General features: G+C 37.6%; 2 protein-coding genes across 8 annotated transcripts in view; one reads left to right on the top strand and one right to left on the bottom strand.

Moving 5' to 3' along the window:
* DNAH7 (dynein axonemal heavy chain 7) overlaps nucleotides 1-578 on the top strand; it is a 224646-nt gene extending 224068 nt beyond the window's left edge. For all 5 annotated transcript variants that reach the window (XM_057503726.1, XM_036927893.2, XM_036927891.2 and 2 more), the window contains one exon: nucleotides 260-578. In XM_057503726.1, the coding sequence (XP_057359709.1) occupies nucleotides 260-466 (207 nt within the window). In that variant the 3' untranslated portion in view covers nucleotides 467-578. The remainder of the gene's footprint in view (nucleotides 1-259) is intronic.
* Nucleotides 579-1281: 703 nt separating this feature from the next.
* The window catches only part of SLC39A10 (solute carrier family 39 member 10), a 184398-nt gene continuing 158723 nt past the window's right edge, over nucleotides 1282-26956 (bottom strand). For all 3 annotated transcript variants that reach the window (XM_036927901.2, XM_057503727.1, XM_036927898.2), the window contains exons 7-10: nucleotides 22958-23326; nucleotides 21288-21368; nucleotides 14445-14635; nucleotides 1282-3283 (exon numbers count right to left, since the gene is read on the bottom strand). In XM_036927901.2, the coding sequence (XP_036783796.2) occupies nucleotides 3125-3283; nucleotides 14445-14635; nucleotides 21288-21368; nucleotides 22958-23326 (800 nt within the window). In that variant the 3' untranslated portion in view covers nucleotides 1282-3124. The remainder of the gene's footprint in view (nucleotides 3284-14444; nucleotides 14636-21287; nucleotides 21369-22957; nucleotides 23327-26956) is intronic.

Genomic DNA, 26956 nt, shown 5'->3' with positions numbered 1-26956 from the left:
ACTAAATGGGAATATGCTTTTTGACAGAGTGGATGAAAATGACTATTTTTTCTCATTTAGTTTTTTCAACTGGTTATGAAGATACTTCTAAGAGTACTAAATAAAATGTTTTGAGCAACAGCAGCACTGCTGACAATAATAAAACCTATTTGGGCCACAGACATTGGCAGATGTAACTAACACTATCATACTAGATTCATATATATGTAAATATAACAGCCTTGACTTGAAGAGGTAAGTTTTATTCACTTTCTTCCAGATGTGGCTGAAGCCCTGTAAGAGGGCAGATATACCAGAGCGACCAAGTTACATTGCTCCATTGTATAAGACAAGCGAGCGGAGAGGAACCTTATCCACCACTGGCCACTCCACGAATTTTGTGATTGCCGTGGCTCTTCCGTCTGACGAGCCCAAGGAGCACTGGATCGGGCGAGGTGTAGCATTATTATGTCAACTTAATTCATAAACAGAAGACGTCATTCCCCTGTTCCTGATGGTGGAAAGAAAATATAGTTCATTTTTTAAACAATTTATTTGGCTTAAATCAATTTGACTAAAGCTATACTTAATTATAAATGTATTGTGCAAATGCAGTCTATATTTAAAATGATCCATATTTCAGAGTAAGGAAATGTTCTGAAGAACTAAGGAGAACACTGGCACATTTGTTCTTTTTGAGTAACTTTATTTTGGGAGAGTTCCATACGCATGAGGAACATACATAAAATGACACACCACTGTTGACAATGAAAAAAACAATTTGATCATTTCCAGCTTTACAAATTTTAGAAAAATGATTCAGTTACAACAAAAAAAGTTTAGATATTTTAGCAAGTATCACCTTGCAGAACCGTAATCATATTTAAGCCACTGACTCATTGTTAGTGGAAAAATTCACACTGCATCTAGTTACTACAGTATTTCTATGCATAATCACAGCTGTTTGAATGCAATGTGATATACAAAATTCAAATGGATGTCACACAGTGACAGCATTGTACAAGTAACATTAATGACCTCCAACAGACACATGTTAAATTAGACTGGTCAAGCTAACTGGAATGTTGGAGCCAAACAGAAATGTAGTGGAATTCAGATTGTCTAGTAAGACTTGAAACTATACATAAGAATGATGTGAAAACTAAATACTGGTGGAACACTAACAAAATACTAGCAGCAACTGTTACAGCCCTCTTAAAAGTTTTAAAAAAAATGAGCAGAGGATATAAAATTTTCATGTATTTCAGCATAACCTATTTGCTTTAAATCAGGCTTTCAATGTAAGAATGGGAGTATATTCCAGCTGTTGCTTTTCAGAAAAGGTTTTAAAATTAAGCAGATTTAATGCTGGAATGCAGAATCTTCCTTGGGTATAAGAACCCCAAACTGAACTGTAAATATTATGAATCACTTGAAGTTGGCAGTACTAAATAAAATACTTGCACTTTTTAGCTAGGTTGCTTGAAGGGCCAAGCAATGAGATGAGGACTGTCCTAATTCAGTGCCCAATGCTGAAGATAACATATAAAACTCCTACTTGTTACAGGAGACCAAGACGAAAGCCAGAAACAATTCTCCAAGTTCAGGTATAAGTTAAGGAAAGCTCCCTTGCTTACAGCATGAAGAAGAAACACTGGCAATACTCGTAATACCTGGATGTGTGTGCTGCTCTCAGAGTTCATGGAGTAAGAGGAAGGGAGGGAGGGCTAAAGGGAACAGCTCAAATGGAATGGAAAGAGTTTGGCTCTTAAATACTTGAACAGTAAGATCTGTAAAGCAGCTACATTGGTAGCTAGGCAGATTAAAACACAGCTGCCTGCACGTAGTTGAGATTTATCTGGTATGAATGACCATGTGGCACAGGATGTAAACAGAAAGCTACATGCAAGTACAAATTATTAGGTCAAAATCCAGGATATATGGCTTGCACTTCTCACAAATCATTTATAATTATGGTAGTAGAACAGGGCACCTATAAGAGACTAATCCCTATGGGCACCAACAGCATATCTTGGCACAAAATGATCAAGTGACTTCAGCTGAGCTACTTAATAAGTGTGTCTTCCAAGTTACTTGGTACCATGATAGCCAGGGTATCAATGGAGATTATGGATGTGGTAAACTTACATTTTATATCTTACAACTTTACTGGCAGCCACAGCATGTGCTCTACATTCCAGTGCCAAACTGGTAAAACAATGCATACATTTAGAACTTAAATTTCCCACTTAACTAGTTGGTGCTATTAAAGTAGGAAAAATGAATATTTAGACCATGTTTGGGTTCTTCATTTAACTGATATATTCTAGAGGGTTACAATTTTAATGAAAAAACATTTCACCACATGCTCCAAACCCTTACCCCCACCAAAAATCCCAAACACAAACAATATTAAAGTTTGAAAAAAAAAAAAAAAAGACCCCAAACACCAAGTATATTAATACAAAGAACCGTTATGAATCTTTCATGAAACTGAAGCTCACAAACATACAATCACAAATTTCAGTAGTTTAGGCTGCAAGTTTAAACACTATGCCAATATATACAAAAATAGTAACTCTAGGTTCAAGAATAGGGCTTTTCCCAATGCTAGATTCATACCCTAATGCAGCCTACAGTTCCTATAGTCTATGCAGTTTTGAAGTTGTGTCAAGTTGATTCCTCTTACCACGTGTATATATGTATAGCTCAATTAAAGGACACTGTAATTCATTTTAGCACAAAGAAAAGTCTGCCCAAAGTCCATTTAAAATATTTTTAAACTTAGAGTGATTTTTTTTTGGTTCAGTTTCTATTCTGCATAGCCACAGACATTTCTATTACCAAAGAGACTATGTTAGTGTTTTATATGATTATTTTTTTTAAAGTCTTAATCAAACATATATCAACATTGCTTCATGGAGTCTCATTTTCTCCTTTCTTTATCACAACTTTATATTTTTAAAAGACCCCTTCACACAGGGAAAACAGTACTGAGCACCAGTCTCGTGGTTAGGCTCAAATCTATGGAACTTGTAAGCAGTACAAGCCACTGACTTTTCTCTGAGCAATGTGCACACAGTACAAGGAACAGATGCAATGCTGCATGGTAACATTCTCACTCCCCAGTGACTACTGGGAATGGTCAAAACTGGAGGTCAAACACAATTTTGTCTTCATAGAGGGCGATGACCAACATGATGGCAAATCCAAACAACAATCCTAAATTCTGAAGAATGAACTGCCCCACTGGACAAAAGCCATGTTCTTCATTGTCACCATCACCATGTAACATTTCTGGAAGCTGAAGAGAAAATATATATATATATATTTTTTTTACATTTTCTTGAACTCCAAATAATTATTTTATTGAACACAATGCTAACTGTAACACATGTTTTAGTCAAACACTAAGAAATTTTATGCTCTGGCTATGTGCTAAGTAAATACTAAATCTCTCCCCTCCTCATCTTCCCAAAAAATGCACATAATATATGCATTAGTCATCTTCTGAAGTTACTGTCCACTGACCTTATCAGTTCTGACATTTACTTTAGGCTAAAATATAAGACAACTTATTATTGCCAATAGAACTTTCAGAAAAGAATACCACAGTTCTCACACTGACTGATACATCTTAAGCTCACTGGGAAAGTAAGATTCTTTTGGGGATATCTGATTCAAAACTATCATTTCTTCACCCTTTTCCATTTAAAAATTCTCACTCCCAATGTATATGACATCAAGGACAGACATCTACAGAATTCCAAATAGGCATCTCTGTGACCCTAAGCCATTATTTTCCTTCCAACAGACACAGAAAACAGTATGTCAAAGCTGTCCAGCAGTACAACTACCCAGTTATGCACACTGCCTTCACAATGTATTCTACTCCTTTAATAGTAATAAAATTTTTAAAAATTTGGAAGTTTCCAGTATCTTTAAAGGCACAGTACACTGAAAACCTCATAGTTCAACTTCTAAAGCATAGGCATATACTAATTACATTTAACAATAATCCATATTTCAAAGTATAGATTTGTTAAATCTGTGCATTACTTAAGCACAAAAATCTTTCCTCAGAAATCTCATCAGAATTGTGTAAATACTGCTACTTCCAATTTTGACTTTCACTCTCTGTTTTTCAAGTTTGTAGTGAACATCCACAGAAAGATGACACTGATAATGCTACTTTCTTAGCTTTACTCCCCAAACCCTCGTTCTTTTGGGTTTAGGGAGGAGAAATGTGGTGTTAAGTACATAGTGTCTACCTACAAAGAAACACCATTATTCATTATTAAATAATAAGTACAATTAATCCAACTACTGTACTCTGACATTGCTACAGTATATTTAACAATCTTCTGAGGGTCATGTTTAAGAAGTACTTCATGCTGATCATCTGTTCTGTCAGCAATAGTGTATAATGGCTAATAGAGGATACTGTTCTTGTCTGGCAGAGCTAAGTAGTTGTGACAGTCTAGTCCACAAAGCCTCAATATTTACTATCTGTCCCTTTACAGAAAGTTTGCAAACTCCTGGATTAAGACTAAAACTGGCAACTTCCTACCTATAGTTCTAGTTAAAGGACTACTTTATTATATCTGTCCTCTCCTCTTACCCCAGTTTTTATCATTGTAAAAATTTTAATTCTGACTTAATATTTAAAGCATTAACTATGTACAGGATGTTTCGTAGACATAGCCCCTCTAGAAGGATGTACATATCAGCTAGATGAGGCACTATGCCTTCCCACATTCAATTTTATCCCAGATGCCAACACCCATATGGTCTGTCATAACCACAGCTAAGAGCCAGCCAGCACCTACTGGTATGGCCAGCACATATTAAAATGCAGCAGTGCTTCCATACTGGTTGATAAACAGCTTCTACCCAATGCCCCCTAAAGCCAGATACCTCCACCTGTATATCCAACTAAAACTTCCGGTACTGTTGCTATCTTATTGACTCACTATAAATCAATAAAGGCCTCCTCCTTATAGCCAAAGTGGTCCTTCCAAAAAAAAAAGTTATGTCATTGTTACTAAACATTTTGGTGTCTCCCCAGAATTTAAAAGATTAATCTTCCTAGCATGGCCTGCTGTGTGGCTGTCATGTCTAGCCAACATCTACCTGACTCTTTGGATATAATTTTTTAGTCCATTTTTTCCCACATAACAGTAGAAAATACATAATTTCAGTGTCTTTAAAACCCTAACATATGTGGATAGTTTGTCCCCCTTTTCTTGGATATTTAGGATGTTTCTAATATAATCACAGCATAGCTACTACTGCAAAGAACACTGTGTTTTGGTTTATTTTTTGTTTGCTTTATTAGCAGTATTCATTTTAGGTTATTTCCTCAGAATACAATTCCAGGAGTAGAGTCACTCACTGGTCAAAGAAATGATGGTCTCTATTCTTCTTTCTCATATGCCTTTTCCTCTTATTTCTAATAAAGTCTTCTTCTACATTCTTTAAAACTCAGCTCATATTTCCTGTTCCAGAAAAACTTTCTTAGCTTTATTTCCCAATTTTTTAGCCAGTCTATCTCTAGTTCCATAAACATGGTGCACGCCCTAAACACAAAGAACTCTAACGAGTGGCTACTCTTCCTCTTCATCAGATGGTAATTCCTTACTGTAAAGACTCTCTTGTTCTTTTTACATTTTTAGCTTCCTAGTATAAAAATTAGCTCATTCATTTTTCATTTGGCTAATTGTGAACTGCCTCTCCAGCTAACTGAAATATGATAAAAATGCCTGCCCTCCCAGAACTGACATCCTAGTGGGGCACACAGCAAACTCAGTAAGTAAAATGTTACTAATAGATTTAGAGACAAGTACAAAGGAGAATGAGGTAAACTATGGAGAGAGGATGTGAAATGTTAGGGAAGAGACTGGCATTTTATACAGGGTGCCTCACAAGAAGTGAGGGAGCTGGCCAGGAGGGCATCTGCAGGCAAAACGTTGTACATGGAGTGATCAGCAAGAGCCAGGACGGTGAGGCAGAGGCCCCTGGGGGGCGGAGGAGATGGCGCAAGTCTGGGAAAACGAGGGAGGAGAGGGGAGAGGAAATGTTCAAGGAGGATGAAAACCTTTGAAGGTCACAATGGTAACTCTGGTACCTTTACTCTCAGTAAGATGGAAAACAACGGAATGATCTGAAGTATAAGTGACACAGTCTGATCTTTGAAGGATCACTTAAAAAAGATCATTAGTTGTGGTGCTGATACACAGTATGGCAGACAGGGCAAGAGCAAAGGCAGGGAGAACAGTCAGAGAAAGAAGGCGGGAACTGAGCTGTTAAAAGAGACGGTCGGTCCTCAGGACTCTCTGAGGTGCCAGACGTGGGGAGTACAGGGAGGGCACAAAGAATGACACTTAGGGTTTGACTGAGCAACTAGAAGAATGTAGTTACTGTTTATGAAATAGATAATTCTCTTGGAGGTGCTGGTGCAAGGAGTGGGGCTGGCAAACATCAGGAGTTGGGTTCTGGATGTGGGTTCTGGATATACTAAGTTTGCAATGCCTTTAGACATTCAGGTAAGCAGGCAGGTACACTAATCTGGAGTTAAGGAAAAGGTCTGGGCTAAAGATGTAATCTTAGGAATTATCAACCAATAAATATTTAAAGTCGTGAGTCTAGATGCAGTTACTTAGAGGGCTTTCACCAGCATGTGGAGATAAGAAGAAGAGGATCCAGTAAAAATGACTGAGAAAGAAAGGCCAGGAAGGCAAGGAACCAGGAAATGGTGGTGACACAGAAGCCGACTGACGAAGTGTTTCAAAGACAAGAGAATGATCAACTGTCACATGCTGCTTTTGGAACAAATAAAACAAACACAGGTGGAGTAAATGCACAGTTGACTTGGCAATTTCATGGCTGATGGTAAATTTGACAAAGGCAATCTGGCAAAGCAGTGACGGAGAAACCTGAGAAGGCCAGACTCAGGTAAGAAGAGAATCAAAATATAAGTAAGGTGATCTGCTATAAAAGGGAAGGAGCTATCTCTCTCTTACCTTTCTAAGAACGGAGAAGTAACACGAAGTTTATATGCTGACAGGAATGATCCAGAGAGGGAAAAATGAATGACACAGGAAAGAGAGGGAAGAATTTCAGGGGGTTTGCAAGAGGGGATAAATTCTAGGGAATAGTTTTAAGGAACTGGCCTTAGCAAAGTACCTAGGCACTTATTCATAGTAACAGAGAAGGTAAACAGGCATAGATACAAGCAGCTGAGCAGAAATGGTGATGGGAACTTGAGGAAGGTTGTCTTGATGGCTTCAGTGTCCTCCAGGAAATAGGAAGCAAGGTTATTGGCTGAGCATGGGGATAGGAAATAAGGTATTGAAGTGTAAGGAGACTGGGAAAAAGATGACAAAGGCAAGGAGGAAACCTCCTCTGAAAACACATAAAACACAAAAATACAGCAAATACAACTAAACCTGAAAACGATCTGCAGTCTGCAGGACTGACTACATCTGGGGAAGAAGAGAAGCCCTCACAGAAAAGGGTGAAGTGGCAAAGCAGAGATCCGGTGGGACCCAAGCCCTCCCCCGACCCACAAACCACAGACGGGAGGAAGAGGAATGGAGCAGGGAGGGAGTAGAAGCCCCAGATCCCTGAACACCTGGCCCTGGGGATCTGCACTGGGAACACGAGCCCACATTACATGGTGCTCGTGATTAAGGGGGCTGGACAACAAAGACAGGTGGAACACTCTGGGAGGCGGAGATTCCAGCCAATTGTGGAGAACAGGCACGCTTTACCGGCCCCCCTGAAACAAAAGCAAAGCAGGCAGTTTGAAACTTCCCAGCAGTGGGAGGGATGTCGGAAGGGCAAGGGTTACATAGAGCTTGCTGCTCAGGAGAAAGGACAGGTGGACAATATCTCCCCAGCCCGCCCTCAGCCCAACAGTTTGGGAACTCTCGGGAGCCCCAGACATTCCAACCCATCACTGGCAATGCAGTCCCCAAGGTTCCTCTCTGCAGCACACAGTCTGCGGATGGCCCACTTGGCCCAGCAGTGTTGTTAAGACTTCATTGCCCAATACGCAGAGGCAGACCCTCCCAGCTTTCTTGGCCCTATTACAGCATAGCCAGGGAACTGCCTGCAGGAGCCAGCCAGCCCCAGGAGCCCATTTCCCCTGGCGGGCACTGGCCCCACCTGCCCGGAACCCCCACCATTGCTGAAGGCCAGGCAAAGGGTGACTCCATCCATAGCAACTCCAGCGGCACAGCACTAAAGCATCTCTCTGTGTGCGTGACCAGCTGATGGTCCACCTAGCCCGGCAGTGGTGTCAGACATTGCTGGCAGCGACTAGGCAGAGGAAAGCCCTCCCAGCTTTCTTAGCCCGATTTTGGTCCTGCCAGGGAACTGCCTGCAGGAGCTAGTCCCAGGAGCACCAGATCCTGCGCAGCAGGCGTGGGCAGACACACACACAAGCCCGCCCACCCTATTAACCTTGCAGCCCCTGCCACTAATGCAGCCCCACTCACAGCAACTCCAGCAGAGACTACTGCACTGAACACAAAGGCCCAGCAGAAGCCAACAGCTCGCCTGAAATCAAATCACTACAAGCCAGAAAGCAAGCTGCCCAGCACACTGCACTAATAACTGGGGCTCCTGCACTGGAAAGTGAAGTGTCTTGAGCTTCTGGGCACTAGAAGGCATCTCCTTCATAAAGCTATTACTCCACAGAAAACGCTGAGAAAAGAGGAGGCAGAGGAATTTGTTTCAAACAAGACTACAAAACATCAGAAAGAGGGCTGAATGAACCTGAAATCACCAATTTTCTTGATAAAGATTCAAAGTCATAAACATGGTCACAGATCTACAGAAAAATATTCAAGATCTCAAAGAGGACATCAACAGAAGACTATAAAAGAGACCCTCAGAGCTGAAAAATACAGTGTCTGAAATGAAACATACAACGGAGAGATTTATTTAATAGCAGACTTTCACAGGTTGAAGAAGTTGTAAATGATATGTAAATTAGGGAACAAGAATGAGGCCACAAAACAGAGAAAAAAGGATCTCTGGGAATGAAAGAATAAGAGAACTGTGTGACCAATCCAAACAGAACAATACTGGCATAACAGGAGTACCAGAAGGAAAAGAATGAGATAAAGGGATAGAAAGTCTCTTTGAGGGAAATAGCTGTTGAAAACTTCCCCAATCTGTGGAAGGAAATAGACACTCAGATTATGGATGTTCAGGGAGCCCCTAACAAAAGGAACCCCAGGAAGACAACACCAAGATATATAATAATTAAGATTGCAAAGATCAAGGACAAGGAGAGAGTATTGACAGCAGCCAGAGGGAGAAAAAAGATTACTTATAAAGGGAACCCCATCAGGCTATCAGCAGACTTCTCAGCAGAAACTTCACAGGCCAAAAGGGAGTGGCATGATATATTTAATGTAATGAAATGGAAGGACCTCCAACCAAGAACACTACACCTGGCAAAATTATCATTTGAATTTGAAGCAGAGATTAAACAATTTTCAGAAAAAATGTTGAAAGAATTCAGCACCACTATGCCAACCCTACAGGATATGTTAAAGGGGCTGCTGTAGATAGAAATGTTCCTAAGGTGAAATAGCTGTCACCAGTGAAAGGTACTAGACTAATTAATTACCAAGTAAGTACAAAATTAAATCAACTACTCACAGAATCAGCCAAGGGATACACAAAAAATGCAGAATGACACCTAATACATAAAGTGTAGAGGAGGAAGAATAGGGGGAAAAAGTAACTCTAGACTGTGTCTAAAATAAGAGTAATGAGCAATTTAAGATAGATTGTTATATAGTAAGGAAGCTATCCTTGAACCTTTGGTAACCACAAATCCGAAGCCTACAATAGATTTAAAAAAAAAAAAAGAAGAAGAAATAAAGGAAATCTAATCACAGCACTAAAGAAATCCATCAAATAATAAGAAAAGAGTATAAGAGGAAAAAAGCAACAGAGAAGAAATATAAAAACAACCAGAAAACAATAAAATGGCAGTAAGTACGTATCTATCAATAATTATCCTAAATGTAAATGGACTGAATGCACCAATCAAAAGAGTGGTAGAATAGATAAGAAAACGAAACCCTACAAGAGATTCATTTCAATCCCAAAGACACATACAGACTAAAAGTGAAGGGATGGAAAATGATAGTTCATGTAAATAATAGGGAGGAAAAAAATCAGGATTAGCAGTACTGCTATCAGACAAAATAGATTTCAAACCAAAGAAAAGTAACAAGGGAAAGGTCCATTACATATGATAAGTCCAACAAGAGGCTATAACCTTTATAAATATCTATGCATCCAACATAGGAGTACTTAAATATGTAAAAAAAATACTAACAGAATTGAAAGGGGAAATAGACTGCAACACATTCATTTTAGGAGACATTAACACACCACTCACATCAACAGATAGATCAACCAGACAGAAAATAAGTAAGGACACAGAGGCACTGAACAATACATTAGAACAGATGGACCTAACAGACATATATAGAACACTTCACCCAAAAGCAGCAAGATACACATTCTTCTCAAGTGCACATGAATGTTCTCCAGAATAGATCATATACTAGGCCATAAAAAGAACCTCAATAAATTCAAAAATTAAAATTGTATCAAGCAGTTTCTCAGAACACAATGGTATGACACTAGAAATAAATCACACATGAAATCAAAAAAGCCTATAAACAGATGGAGGCTAAACAACATGCTTCTAAATAATCAGTGGATCAATGACAAATTTAAAACAGAGATCAAGCAATACACAGAGACAAATGAAAACAACTCAACAGTCCAAAACCTGTGGGATGCAGCAAAGGTAGTTCTAAGAGGAAACTACATAGCAATACAGGCTTATCTCAAGAAACAAGAACAACCCCAAATAAACAGTCTAAACTCACAACTAAAGAAACTAGAAAAAGAAGAAAAAATGAAACCCAAAGTCAGTGGAAGGAGAGAGATAAGAACAGAAATAAATAAAATAGAGAAGAATAAAACAATAGAAAAAATCAGTGAAATCAGTAGCTTTGAGAAAATAAACAAAATAGATAAACCCTTAGCCAGGAGTATCAGAAAAAAAAGAGTGTATACACATAAACAGAATCACAACGAAAAAGGAATAATCACAAAGAACACCATGGAAACACAAAGAATTATTAGAGAATACTATGAAAAATTATATGCCAACAAATTGGACAACCTAGAAGAAATGGACAACTTCATGGAAAAATATAACCTTCCAAGACTGACCCCAGAAGAAACAGAAAATCTGAACAGACCAATTACTAGCAATGAAATTGAACTGGTAATCAAAAAAACTATGTGAAAACAAAATGCCTGGCCCAGATGGCTTCAAAGCAGAATTTTATCAAACATTTAAAGAAGAACTAATGCCCATCCTTCTTAAAGTATTCCAAAATATAGAAGACTGGGGAATACTTCCAAACTCATTCTATGATGCCAGCATCACTCTATTACGAAACCAGACAAAGACATAAAAAAAAAAGAGAAAATTATAGACCAATATCCCTGATGAACATAGATGCAAAAATCCTCAATAAGATATTAGCAAACCGAATTCAAAAATACATCAAAAAGATCATCCATCATGACCAAGTGGGATTTATTTCAGAATGCAAGGATGGTACACAATTTGAAAATCAATCAATATAATATATCACATCAACAAAAGGGAAAAAATCACATGGTCATTTCAATAGATGCTAAAAAAGCATTTGACAAAATTCAACATCCATTCATGATAAAAACTCTCAACAAAATGAGTATAGAGGGCAAGTACCTCAACATAATAAAGGCCATATACTACAAACCCACAGCCAACATTATACTTAACAGCAAAAAGCTGAAAACTTTTCCTCTAAGATCGGGAACAAGAAAAAAGGATGCCCACTCTCACCACTTTTATTCGACATAGTACTGGAGGTCCTAGCCATGGCAATCAGACAACACAAGAGATAAAAGCCATCCAAATTATTAAGAAAGAAGTTAAATTCTCACTATTTGCACATCACATGATATTATACATAGAAAACCCTAAAGACTCCACCAAAAAACTATCAGAACTAATAACTGAATTCAGCAAAGTTGCAGGATACAGAATATATAGAAATCTGCTGCATTCCTATATACTAACAAGAAATTCACAGAAAGAGAAATCAGGAAAACAACTCCATTTACAATTGCATTCAAAAGAATAAAATACCTAGGAAAAAACCTAACCAAGGAGGTGAAATACCTTTACTCTGAAAACTATGATACTCACGGAAGAAATGAAAGAAGACACCAATAAATGGAAATCTATCTCATGCTCATGGATAGGAAGAACTAATAGTGTCAAAATGGCCAACCTGCCCAAAGCAATTTACAGATTCAATGCAATTCCTATCAAAATACCAACAGCATTCTACAATGAACTAGAACAATAGTTATAAAATTCATATGGAACCACAAAAGACCCTGAATAGCCAAAGCAATCCTGAGAAAAAGGAACAAAGTTGGGGGGATTACACTTCCTGACTTCAAGCTCTACTACAAAGTCACAGTAATCAAAACAATTTGGTACTGGAACAAGAACAGACCCATAAATCAATGGAAGAGAATAGAGAGCCCAGATATAAACCCACACAGATACAGCCAATTAATATACAATAAAGAAGCCATGCATATACAATGGGGAATGGACAGCCTTTTCAACAACTGGTGTTGGCTAAACTGGACAGCTACATGTAAGAGAATGAAACTCGATTATTGTCTAACTCCATACACAAAAGTAAACACAAAATGGATCAAAGACCTAAATGTTAAGTTATGAAACCATGAAACTCATAGAAGAAAACACAGGCAAAAATCTCTTGCATATAAGCATGAGCAACTTTTTGTTAGGCCAATCGGGAAAGCCACTATCCAAAAGACAAGAAATAACTAATGCTCGTAATGATGCGGAGAAATAAGAACCCTCCTACACTGCTGGTGGGAATGTAAATTGGTGCAACGATTGTGGAAAGCAATATGCAGGTTCCTCAAAAAACTAAAAATTGAAATACCATTTGACCCAGTAATTCCACTCCTAGGAACTTAAACAAAGAAAACAAGATCCCTGATTCAAAAAGACATATGCACCCCTATGTTTATCACTGCACTATTTGCAATAGCCAAGATATGGAACCAACCTAAGTGTCCATCAACAGATGGGCAGATAAAGAAGATGTGGTACAAATACACAATGGATTATTCAGCCATAAAAAGAAAAGAAACCCTCCCATTTGCAACAACATGGATGGATCTAGAGGCTATTATGTTCAGTGAAATAAGCCGCATGGAGAAAGACAAATACCAAATGATTTGTGGAGTATGAAACAAAGCAAAACAGAAGGAACAAAATAGCAGTAGACTCAAACACTGAGAAGGGTCCAGTAGTTACCAAAGGGGAGGAGTTGGAGAGGATGAGGGTGGGAGGGGGAAGGGGATAAAGGGGCACAATGATTCACAATCACAATATAAGTTGGTCATGGGACAGTAGTACAGCATGGAGAATATAGTTAATGATTCTGTAACATTTTACTACATTAATGGATAGTGACCTCACTGGAGAGGGTGAGGACTTGGTAATATGGGTAAATGTTGAACCACTGTGTTATATACTTGAAACCAACATTAAGACTATATCAATGATACTTTAATGAAAAAAAAATGCAGCTTTGGGCTACAAAAAGAATCCAAGAGGAGAAGGAGGGAAGACATGGCTATTTCTATGTACAGAATAAGTAACTCTTGCATTTTCTTTTTGTTCATAATTTCTGTACTTTCTATAATCAATAAGCATTAATACTGTGATTAAAACCTTAGCTTGGTAATTTTGAAATAAGACTATCTAACAGATCCTACTGGGAAGAAAACTGAACATACAAATAAAAGGTCAGCAAGTTGCTAGTTATGCAAATATACTGCCTAAAATATTTAGGATAGTAAAGTAAAATTAAAATAAAACTAAATGTTAATGTTTAGATTTATTAAGTTTAAATTAAAGTAGAAATAAGGGAAATTACATAAATCCCTTGGAATATGAACCATTTTCTGCAGAAGACTGGCTTATTTAAGAGGTATCATTAGTATTTCTTTCTTTTTTGCCATAAAGCAAACTCAAAGAATAATTTTCTTAACAAACATTTCCACCCCAATATTACAAAATCTTCAAAGTCATGTAATAATTTCATTATTACATGCAGCATCTCAACTGGTTTCCAAAGAAGGAATGCTCCTTTCAAGTGTCTTTCCCTAATAGATTATTTAGGATATATCATGTCTTTAAAATGGGTTATACTTTTTAAAGTAGTCTTTCAAACCAGATCCAAAAATCTCCATTCTTGGAAGTTGCATTCTATTTACAGATTTAGTATAATAAAAAATATAAAATATCTTACCATATCCACCAAAGCTACGTAGAGGAACATGCCTGCAGTGACTGCAAAGATCCAAAGTGTGATGTTATTGGCATACTGACCAACAGCTGTGCCTATGAGCACGCCTACATAAGCCATCATGGCAGAGAGAAGGTTGTATACAATTGCTTGCTTTACAGTCATGCCTGCTTTAAGAAGAACTGCAAAATCACCTGCAGTTAAGAGATAACATGAGAGTTTTAAAACCACAAAATTTTATACACAAATTTAGGGGAAAAAAACAATAAAAAAAATTAAGAATGACATAAAAAGCATACACCATAAAAACTAAAATTTTATGAAAATTTGTTTTTTGCTTAGTAAACCTGAATATATGCAAAAACTTGGATGAATCTCAAAGCATGATGCTGAAAGAGTCTGAAAGGTCATATATGACTCCATTTATATGAGTGCCTCAAAAAGATAAACTATAGTGATGGAGAACATTTAGTGGTTACCAGGGGGTAGGGGTGGAAAAGGGGTGTGACTAAAGGGACAGCTGAAGGGGATTTGTTGGGAAAATGGAACTGTTCTCTACCCTGATGGTGGTGGTGGTTACACAACTCTATATAAATGTTAAAATTCAAAGAACTGTATGTCAAAAAGCAAGGTCAATTTTACCGTTGTACATGAACTGTAAAAAAATTTTTTAGTGGAAAAAAGGAACTAGGTCACTGCTCTTTTTGTGAGAACCAATTAAAGTTCTCTGCTCTGATCTTTGCTCTTCTTTCAAAGGGAGATGGCATAAGAACAGAGGTTAACACATTCTTTAGGAATACTACATTCTGTTCACATTTATGTTTTATTTTTTCCAGAAAAAAATTAAATTTTAATTCTGAAAATCTGAAAAATGTATAAAGAATAAAGAGACTTCTCATTCACCTGCCCCAAGTTGGAACACTAGGGAAATAAAAGGATTAAATATTCCTGAGAGGTTGCTGGAAGGGCAAAACACTGATAGAAATCAGTCTTGCAACTAAAGGATCAAACAGCATAGTTTTACTAATTTTAACTTCTCTGTTTTGGTTATTAAATATACAAATAGCCAATCAATTACTGAACACTTACTAGTATGAATTAACACAAGGTCCTATCAGAATACTGGGCTTTTCTTTCCCTTAAGAAGGGATCTTACAAGACTAAAAAATACATGACCTGTTCTTTTTTAACTCTTATGGTTACAAGGGCCTAATTTATAACAGATAAGTAGAAGTTAACAACAAAGAAATTAGTGCAAGGCATTATTTTTCCATGTTCCAACAAATTGTTACAAACTACATACTGAAGTATTCTGGGTAAAGTAAAGGCATCTATGGAAATTATGTACCAATGGCTTCTAAATTGTCATTCTCCAGTTTCCATCTAATACTACTCTTCTTACACATTTTCCCCTCTGACCCCAACAACTTAATTCTGCTGACGAGACTTGGATTCAATATCAGCCTTAATCTCTTCTCTCCCCTAGAGTTTTAATTTCTTCTGGCCTTTCTTTTTCAGCTTCCTCTAAGCAAAGTGCTTCTTTTTACAAATTTCTCGGCTGTGTTTTCAATACACACCAAGAGTGCTAAAGGGACAATTTCATTTAGCAGAGGGTTAGATAATACAAAGTAAGACTAGAGAAGTATCTTTTGGTTATAAAATACATTGTTTCCTTTTACAATTTCAAAATGGAGTTTTAAATGGAGTATTAGTTAATAGGAAATGAACAAAAGTATCATAGGTACAAATTATACCAACTTTGATGCCTTCCCAGATGTTACTGGAGAGCAAGATGATTTACTTCATCCCTGAGTAACAACCAAACAGCATGAATTAAAACTAATCAAGATTCCAAAGGAATTACTTTTAGTTAATACTTCTTAAAAATTAAGATATTACTTACATATATAATTCTCCATTTATTTTTTGGATGTAGAATTCTATGAGTTTTCAAAAAAGTACATACTATGTGACCATACCTCTCATCAAACTCTCGAACTACTTCATCACCCGAACTCCCTCAGATCCCTTATTCCTAGGCAACCAGCGATCTGCTTTCTGTCCCTACAGTTTTGCCTTTTCTAGAACATCACAGAAATGGAATCATACAGTAACACAGTCCCTCAGGTCTAGATTTTTCATTTAGTATAATGTGTGTAAAGACTCATCCATGTTACAATTCATATCAGCAAGTTACTGCCTTTTACTGCTAAGTAATATTCCATACAGGACGCACAGCTTATATACCATTTATCAGCTGAAGGGCATTTAAGTTATTTCCAGTTTTTGGCAATTATGAATAAAGCCATTATACACATTCTTAGACACGTTTTTGTGTCAACATAAGTTTTCCTTTTTCTTATGTAAATAATCTAAGTTAGATTTCTGGGCCATACAGTCTGTGTATACCTAACTTTATAAGAAATTGCATTCCCACCAGCAATTTATGAGAGTTCTGGCTGTTCCACACCCCTTGCAGACCTTAACAACAAATCCAGCACCTGGAATTCCATGTGGTCATCTGTCACCTGTGTAACTTCTTTAGTAAAATACGTAGTCAAGTCTTTTGACCATTTTTTTTTTGTATTCTTATTATTGAGTTGAGGTCTCTAAATATCCTAAAACTCTTTATCAGATATGTACTTTCTAAATATCTTTTTTCCCACTCTGTGATTTATCTATTTACTCTTTAAGTGTCCCTTGCACTGTTTTTAATTTTTATGGAGTCCATTTTATTTTTTCCATAATGAATTATGCTTTTTTGATGTACCTAAAAACAGTTAGTTAGCTTATTCCAAGTACACAAAGATTTTCCCACTATGTTTCCTACAAGTCTGGTACACGTATCCCCATTTTTCTATAAAGTTCACATTACATCACTGTTTTTATGAAAGATCTATATTAGTACCTGTTTTCACTAACTGCAAAGAAATCTGAAGAGGATTTTCATTTTTAAGAAAAGAGTCAAAAAGCTAAAATAGTGTTCAGTGTTTGTTTTACAGCCACCGCTGTACAGAGGCAGGGCACACCCAAGCAGCAAGTGGCCCCAGCAAGCTCCTTCTGCAAGGAGGACACTCAGCATCTCAGTATCAAGCCACCATAAAGCTTTGAATGGTATGAGCACGTGTACTTATCTCAACTTATTTTTGTGCATACTAAGGCATCAGAAAAGCCTATGGGAGGTTATTTTTTGGGTTTGGAATGCTAAACAATTTTTCCACATAAATTAATGGTAATTACTTCTCTGCTTTACACCACTTCAGTTTATGAAAGATTTCATAGGAATGCCCTACTTTCAGACAGCAAGGAGAACCTGTGTTTTAAGTTTCTTCATCTAGATCAATGATCCACTTTGTGTCAACTTTTGTCTATGATGTGAGTTTTTGTTTGTGGGTTTTTTTGCAAGTAGATATCCAATTATTGCAGCAATATTTGTTGAAAAAACTATTCTTTCTACATGAAATTTCCTTTGTACTTTTGTTGAAAATAAGTTGCCATATACCTGAAAACTCAGTACTCTACTACTGACTTATGTCTGTTCTTTCACGAATATACTGCTCTGTTTACTGTGGCTTGCTAGTAAGTCTTAAACTTTGTTGTCTTTTTTAAAAATTCTTCTGGCTATTCAAGTTCCTTTCCCTCTCCATATAAAATTTTGAAAAACTCATTTGAAAAAGTGTGCTGGGATTGATTGGGAAGGCACTGAAGCAATAGGGATAATTAACATCTTAAAATTACTGAGGCCTTCTAGTCCATGAACCTAGAATATCTTATTTAAGTCTCCTTTCATTTCTTTTGTTGATAATCTGTACCTTTTAACATACAGATTCTATGCACATTTGTTAGATTTAACTAAGGTTTTTCATGTTTTTTGGTGTCACCAACTGACTTAGCGTTAGTCTCCACTGCACTGCACTGTAATTTAAACACAAGGTTTTCCCCTTAGGGTAACACTTTCGTATAGGAATCCCACAACAGTTTTAAGAATTTATAATAAAACATTTAACTAGGGCTGAAGAGGTTTCACGTCAAATAAATTATCCTAGAATGTGACATATCATGCTGCTTTTGCCAACGTCTTAACCCAGTAAGTGGAGAGATGACTCCCCCTTTCTAACTGCCATGCTTCTATGTCGGCCTCCAGGGGGACGGCTTTCCCCTTGTTTGGGAATTCTGAGGAAGATATTTCTATGCTTCTCTCCATATCCTCTCCAAGTAAGAGCAGGTAATCTAATCAGAGTAGAGGCATTCACCCAGCCCTATTTTATCACTGTGCCTTAAAGGCAGAAATTAGGATCTGCAAGCATGTTTTTCTTTTTTACTTCCTTTAGTTATGGAGTCAGTAAAACACTTCCTACCTTGTTGATGGATACAAGGGCCAAAGTCTTTTCTGTAACTTCCAGAGGAGAAAGCTGGGTCTTTTCTTAATGATCTTTATTCCCCAGGAGCCTATGAAGCTAGCATACAGGGCAGTTTATGTAGATTTAGCACTAGGCATTGGGAGAAAATGAACATTTTGTAAGGTCCCACTCCTTTCCTTCTGGCAAAGCTCACTACCTTTGGGTTGATGTTTCCTCTCACAGCAATAGTAACACTCAACCTCAGGTTTGTGGGGTAAAACAGGCAGGGGTTTGGGGTCTGAATGTCTCACTGAGGAGTCCTGGCCCAAGCAGAGTTCTACAGTTGTTTTACCTGAGCTCTGTATTGGGTACCCAGGGTTTACCTAGCCGCTAAGATGCGTACTGCATTTGCTTTGCATGTGGCTATCGTTCCCTGTGTGTCATTCCTAAAACAAGAAACTACAGAAACAAAAAGAAGTGAGTGGGAGGAAGGCAACCATCTCTAATCTCCAAATTCCCTCCTGCCAATTCAGTAAAGATTCCTGGGGGTTAGAGCAATTCAGTAAAACCACACTTAATCATGAAGTTGCCTGACATACTCCATTTAAGGAGTAGTAGATAAAGAGAAGTTAAAGATTGTCCTAGTATACCCGTGGATATGCGTACAACTATCCAAGTCTATTACTAAGCATACCCGTGGATATGTGGTACAACTATCCAAGTCTATTACTAAGCAAGTTAAAAAAACAAAAGGTAAAAAATTAAAACTATTAGGCAATGTTACTCATGTATAACAACTGACAGGAAGCCTTGACTGGTATTGCTATGGAACTGAAAGAAGTATCTGGCAGATCATTCTTTTATTAACACAGGAAAGCAGAGAAGGGTATAAGACATAGAGTCTGTACATAAAGAAAATGTACATTTAAAGAAATAGGACATCTAAAGTGGAAATATACTAAGCACCAAAAGAAGAACCTGGAGAAAGTAAGTGATATAGAGGACAAAGTCATACAAGGCATGGGGCACTGGAGGACAATACCGGAGTTAGAGAAAAGACCTTAGCAGGATAAACTAGAGACAGAGGTAGTAGGACAAGCAAGGTGGAGGATGGGATAAGCAAAGAAACAGGTTCAGGCATGTGTGGTGAACTGTGTTTGGAGGAAGTAGAAACTATGCAACAGTAAGTATAGCAAGTAAGCCAGAAAGGTAGGTAAAGGCCAGAAATGAAGGTCACTGAAAGCAGGACTAATGAATCTCAAGCTTTTACCTTATAGGTAAAGGAAGCTACTTAAGATACTAATTATATAAACAAGTCACATTGAAGAATGCCTCTAGTTTCATTCTGTTCCAGTCAATTTCATATACCTTACTGGCAGATGTATCAAAACTATTGGTATTATTGAAACAAGAGACAACAAAAAACAATCATGATGGGGTAAAAGAAAATGTGGCATTAACAAGATGTAAGATTACCTTGCCCAAAGCTGTCAAGGTAAACAAAACCATAAGGAATCAAGCATTAAAGAATCAGCATCAGGTAGGCACTAACAGATTTTTCTGCTCTATGTGAACAGTTAATAATTTTCTAAGCAAACTGTATGAATAAATTCTATTCAAACTAAGCAAGTAAGGCTACTATCAATAAAGACAATTAAATAGTCAAATGATAGATAAACCATTTCATAAGCAAATAAACTTAAGAAAAAAAAATTAGAGCCCATGAAGAAATTCCTTGGACTCAAAAGTTAGGTAGCTGTTTTCCTTTGAAATTAATGTTATCTCCACATCCCTCAGATATTTTCTGTGATGTATCCTCACATCTTTTACTTCCATTTTTCAACTTAAAGAAGAAAACACACATGAAGAGAAACTAAAATAATCGGTAGATCAACAAATGCCAATTAAAACAACAAAGTACCATTTTACACCTATTAAAATGGCAAAAATTAGAAAGTTAATTCCAAATGTTTGCAGGGATATAGAAACACAGGAGCTCTGTTTAGGTATTGCTGGTTAGTGACTAGTGTGACCATTTTGGATAGTGACACAGCATGTTCTTGGTGTGCATATCCTAGGGCCCATCAATTGTTATGAGAACAAAAGACATTCTCATAAGGGCTCTATAAGCACCAAGTCTGTGGTGGCAGGAAATTAAAGGCACGGTGTGTCCAATACCAGCTGCTAAATACGTGAAGTGGGTAAGTGCACACCTCTGAGTACTTGGCAGAAGCAACATATTGAATTAATTCATGGTAACCTGGATGGAGTTTAAAAACATAATAAGTAATAACTTAAAGACAGAGGCAGAATGGGATACAATTGTTTACATAAATTTATATACATATATATAACAAAGATTATAAAAGAAATAAGAGAATGATGACATATTATACTTGCCATCAGCCATTCGTTATGTTTTAACATCTCTAAAATCTGGATACATTTACAATCAAAGAAGTCTTAGCTTTGATGAAATCTGGTAAAAATTTTAAGGTTGCATTACCTAATTCATGTGGCAGCTCATGACAAAAGACAGCTATAGAAGTACTGATTCCTCCCGTCAATCCAGCACTGAAAGCTGCTCCTGAGTTGGAGGGGAGCAAAAAAAGTGATGTTTATCAATCTTCTGTTTTTCCATTTTCACTAGTAATGAGAGGTACAGTCTCTTTTATCTGATTTCACAATATATGAATGATTCACTTAAACACTGTAGTGTTTGAACATATACTGAGGTAAAATATGTGTGTGACAACCAGAGAAAGAGTTATTCAATGAAAAAAATATTCCCTACTGAATTCAATTCTTTTTATGTGAAGCCTTCTCACTCACTCACTAATAGCTAGGGAACAGTACTGGTATTCAGTGCTCTAATCTCTAAGTGGTAGTCTAATGCTACCAATTTCAAGTCATGTAAGTCTGTGATTGAACTTGCTTTCTCACATTAGCATTTATAGATATTAATGTGACTAGCCTCCTTATTCCAAGCTTTTCTGGATCTGGAGAATAAATGGTACAAAATATTACAGGCACACCTCATTTGATTGTGCATTTCATCGTGCTTCTTAGACACAGTGTTTTTTATAATTTGAAGGTTTGGGGCAACCCTGTATCAAGCAAGTCTATTGGCACCATTTTTTCATCATCATTTGCTTACTTCATGACTCTGAGTCACAATTTTAGTAATTCTTGAAATATTTCAAACTTTTTTTTTATTATTATAATTTGTTGTGGTCTGTGATCAGTGATTACAATGTGCTGAAAGTATAGATGATGGTTACCATATTTTAGCAAATAAGTATTTTTTAATTCAGGTATGTACATTGTTTTTTAAGACATAATACTGTTGTACATTTAACAAACTACAGTATAGTGAAAGCATAACTTTTATATGCACTGCAAAACCAAAAATTTATTTAACGAGTTTTATTGCAATATTTGCTTTATTGCCGTGGTCTGGAACCAAACTCACAGTATCTCTGAGGTGTGCCTATATTTGTCTGATGGTTTTCAGGACTGAAACCAGAGATATAAATCCATCTTTTTCTACAAGTAAAATTCTTTATTCTTTAACACTGACAGCCACTGTGGATTCAAAATATATGGTCTCTCCTTTCTGAAAGAAACCAAAGCCTATCTCTGAGTGATTATTTAATGGAGTCTGGATCTTAAAGAAAATCATGTATTGCATCATGTTTAAGTTTTCCTAAACTGGTATTATCAGGTTACAGTAGCAAGATTCTAATATAATATATTCAGTACAATGTATTTTTAATACTGTAGAATTTTTCTTCACCTTTTCAAAGGTGTAAAAAAATTATTAAACCCAAGATTGAAATTAATTTGTTTTCATTCAGAGGTGTATAATCTATTTGAAAATGTTAAGATACATTTTCCAATATAGTGATTATGAAGAAGTATATTATTAACATTTAGGTACATGTTCAAAGAAAAACCCTGAAAGTATACGTCTATGTCCCCAAATAAACTTATCAAGAATACTAACACAGGCTTTGGAGAAACCAAATGACAACAGTTACTTTAAAGTGCATTTTTTAAACTCCTATTTTTATCTTATGTATTACATATTACAGTTCCTAAGATTAGTACTAAAATAGTGGAAGAGTGAAACCAGTGTTAAGGAACCAATTATACCCAAGTTTTAAGTCCACTTACCAATTGCTAACCCATCACTGAAGTTGTGGATGCCATCCCCCATGATTACCATCCAAGCTATATTAGCTATTCCCGTTTCTTTCAGGTCTGCTCCAGAATGACAGGGACCGTGTGAGTGATGAGAATGTTTGTGGTGCCACTGATGATTATGTTTCCTCAGCACAGTTTTACCCTCATCATGGTGGTTATGTGCAGCAGCATGGACGTCATGCTCATGAATGGTATGTAATCCATCAGCGTGAGAATGGTCCATGATTTTCTCCTCTTCCACACAAAGATAATTTTTAGGAGGGGATTCCTGTTGGCCCTCTAAATCTGTCAGTTCAGTCTCATTAAGTCGATCTTCAGAAACAACCGAGTCATCAGTTCCTGTATTTATAATAGCAAAGGATATGCTTTACCAACAAGTAAATGAATGCATATTTGCTAATATAAACCCAGGCAGAATAGTCATGTAACAAACATTTCTTAAGTGATTATCTTTAAAAACTCCTAAATAAATATGTAAAAATAAAACAAATAAATATACACATGCACACACACAAAACAGACCAGGGTTCTTAGGGTGCAAAAGATGAACCAGGGAGAACCAAGATGGCGGCGTGAGTACAGCAGCAGAAATCTCCTCCCAAAACCATATATATTTTTGAAAATACAATAAATACAACTATTCCTAAAAGAGAGACCAGAAGACACAGGACAACAGCCAGACTACATCCACACCTGCGAGAACCCAGCGCCTCGCGAAGGGGGTAAGATACAAGCCCCGGCCCGGCGGGACCTGAGCGCCCCTCACCCCAGCTCCTGGTGGGAGGGGAAGAGTCGGAGCGGGGAGGGAGAGGGAGCCCAGGACTGCTAACACCCAGCCCCAGCCATCCGGACCAGAGCGCAGACACAGAGCATGCATGGGGTGCTGGATACTAGGGAAACAGGACAGTAAGACCTGTGAGCAGGTCCCCACAGCCGGCGCACCCGGGACAAAGAAAAGCAAGTGCTTTTTGGAAGTCTTAAAGGGACAGGGACCCCACAGCTGGATGGAAGCGTCCTGGGACACTTAGCCCAGCAGCTGCGAATCCGGGAGAACTCTGGGCGCCCGAAGTCCTGCAGCGCAGCTCGGAGGCCCCTCACAGAGATAAAAAGCCTCCCGCCTGTTCCTCCTCCGACGCGGCTCCGCCATATTCAAGAAGCAGCCTGAGGCAGGCCATGCCCACAGCAACTGCAGAGCTAAATAAACTCCATAGCGGCCGGGCAAGATCAGAAGCCCTGTCTGCACGCAGCTGCCCAGCACAAGTCGCTAGAGGCCACTGTTCTCCCACGAGAGGAAGGCCATATACTGGCAAGAAGTGACTTTCTCTTACCCAGCACACACGCCAGCTCCCCACAAATATATCTATCACCATGAAAAGGCAGAAGAAATTGATACAGACAAAGATCACAGAAGCAAACCCTGAGAAGGAGATAGACCTAACCAGTCTTCCTGAAAAAGAATTAAAAATAAAGCTCATAACCATGCTGATGGAGCTGCAGAGAAATATGCAAGAGCTAAGGGATGAAGTCCGGAGGGAGATTACAGAAGTGAAACGAACTCTGGAAGAATTTATAAGCAGAATGGATAAGATGCAAGAGGCCATTGATGGAATAGAAACCAGACAACAGGAACACATAGAAGCTGACATAGAGATAGATAAAAGGATCTCCAGGAATGAAACAATATTAAGAGAACTGTGTGACCAATCCAAAAGGAACAATATCCACATTATAGGGGTACCAGAAGAAGAGAGAAAGGGATAGAAAGAGTATTTGAAGAAATAATTGCTGAAAACTTCTCCAAACTGGGGGAGGAAATAATCAATCAGACCATGGAAGTGTACAGAACTCCCAACAGAAAGTACCCAAGGAGGACAACACCAAGACACATAATAATTAAAATGGCAAAGATCAAGGACAAGGAAAGAGTTTTAAAGGCAGCTAGAGAGAGGAGAAAGGTTACCTATAAAGGAAAACCCATCAGGCTATCATCAGACTTCTCAACAGAAACCTTACAGGCCAGAAGAGAATGGCATGATATATTTAATGCAATGAAAGAGAAGGGCCTTGAACCAAGAATACTGTATCCAGCACGACTATCATTTAAATGTGAAGGAGGGTTTAAACAATTCCCAGACAAGCAAAAGTTGAGGGAATTTGCCTCCCACAAACCACCTCTACAGGGTATTTTAGAGGGACTGCTCTAGATGGGAGCACTTCTAAGACTAAATAGATGTCACCAGAGAAAATAAAATCACAGCAAAGAAAGCAGACCAACCAAACACTAACTAAAGGCAAAAAATAAAATCAACTACCCACAAAAGCAGTTAAAAGAAGCACAAAAGAGCACAGAATAAAACAACCAACATATAAAGAATGGAGGAGGAGGAATAAGAAGGGAGAAAAATAAAGAATGACCAGACAGTGTTTAAAATAGCTCAATAAGTGAGTTAAGTTAGACAGTAAGATACTAAAGAAGCTGACCTTGAACCTTTGGCAACCACGAATCTAAAGCCTGCAATGGCAGTAAGTACATATCTTTAAATAATCACCCTAAATGTAAATGGACTGAATGCACCAATCAAAAGACACAGAATAATAGAATGGATAAAAAAGCAAGACCCATCTCTATGCTGCTTACAAGAGACTCACCTCAAACCCAGAGACTATAGGAACAAAGAAAGACTGAAGGAACAAAACAGCAGCAGAATCATAGAACCTAAGAATGGACTAACAGTTACCAAAGGGAACGGGACTGGGGAGAAAGGGAGGGAAGGGAGGGATAAGGGTGGGGAAAAAGGGGACATTACGATTAGCATGTATAATGTGGGGGTTGCTGGGGAGGGCTGTGCAACACAGAGAAGACAAGTAGTGATTCTACAGCATCTTACTACGCTGATGGATAGTACTATAATGGGGTTTGTCAGGAGGATTTGGTGAAGGGGGGACCCTAGTAAACATAATACTCTTCATGTAAAAAAAAAAAAAAAAAGATGAACCAGATGAGGTAAATGGAAACTGAAACCAATAGTAGGCAAAGCTAGGAGAAAAACGGGTGAGCAGGAAGACACTGTGAGACGTAAGGAACACATCAGGAACAGCTGATGGCAATCAGAGGGTAGCTAGTACTGCAGCTTGTACAGGATAACAAACAGACCCATTATTTTTCAGAGAAAGGAGGAAACCTAAAGTTTACTCACACTAATCTCCTCTTAACATTTAAGAAAAGACAAAATTTAAGTAATTTGTCTCCTCTAATGCTCCACCTATCTGACAATGCTATTTAGGTCATTATTATAATGAAGTTGAGAAACCCGTATTAAGTGAAAACAACATCTAGTACGTTCCTTTTTTAAATCGAGGTTGACCTCACCTAGTTTTCAAAAGCTATTTATTATGTGACAAAGAAGCTAATACTTCCCAAATTTATTTTGGGACAGAGTCTATACAATTAAGAGTCTAGGCTGCCCCTTTTCTGCAACAAGTAATTGGCACACTCAGAGGAAACATCAGTTCAAACATAAAGGGAGGAAATTAGGTTAAAATTTTTTAAATGTTTCCCTGAAAAACTGTAAACTACCTCATTATATCTATCAGGCTACAGAACACATGGATGGATGAGCACAGATTTTAGTACAGAAAACTATTCTTTAAACACAAAAGGCTGATTCTCCTTTATCTATATGAAACCAATTACATGTGGAGGGCACAAAGATTTTGCATTGCCAAGAAATAAAACTAGCACTAATCCACCACTTAAGAAGTCTTTCTGTTTGTTTTATTCTTTTTCCTATAAAGTATTAAGTATAACATGTTCCTTGCCCTGTAATGTAATTGGTCCCACACTCCAGTTTAAATATGGTTTAAATCAACAAAAACACTAACAAAATTGCAATTAAAACACTCACACTTAAGGAAACACAACTTAGAAACTAATACTAGAGAAGCCACAAGACAAGAAATTTCAACAAC

The sequence above is a fragment of the Manis pentadactyla genome, chromosome 6, assembly GCF_030020395.1.
Source record: "Manis pentadactyla isolate mManPen7 chromosome 6, mManPen7.hap1, whole genome shotgun sequence".
NCBI lineage: Eukaryota > Metazoa > Chordata > Mammalia > Pholidota > Manidae > Manis > Manis pentadactyla.
This window is presented reverse-complemented; position numbering and strand designations above follow the sequence as displayed.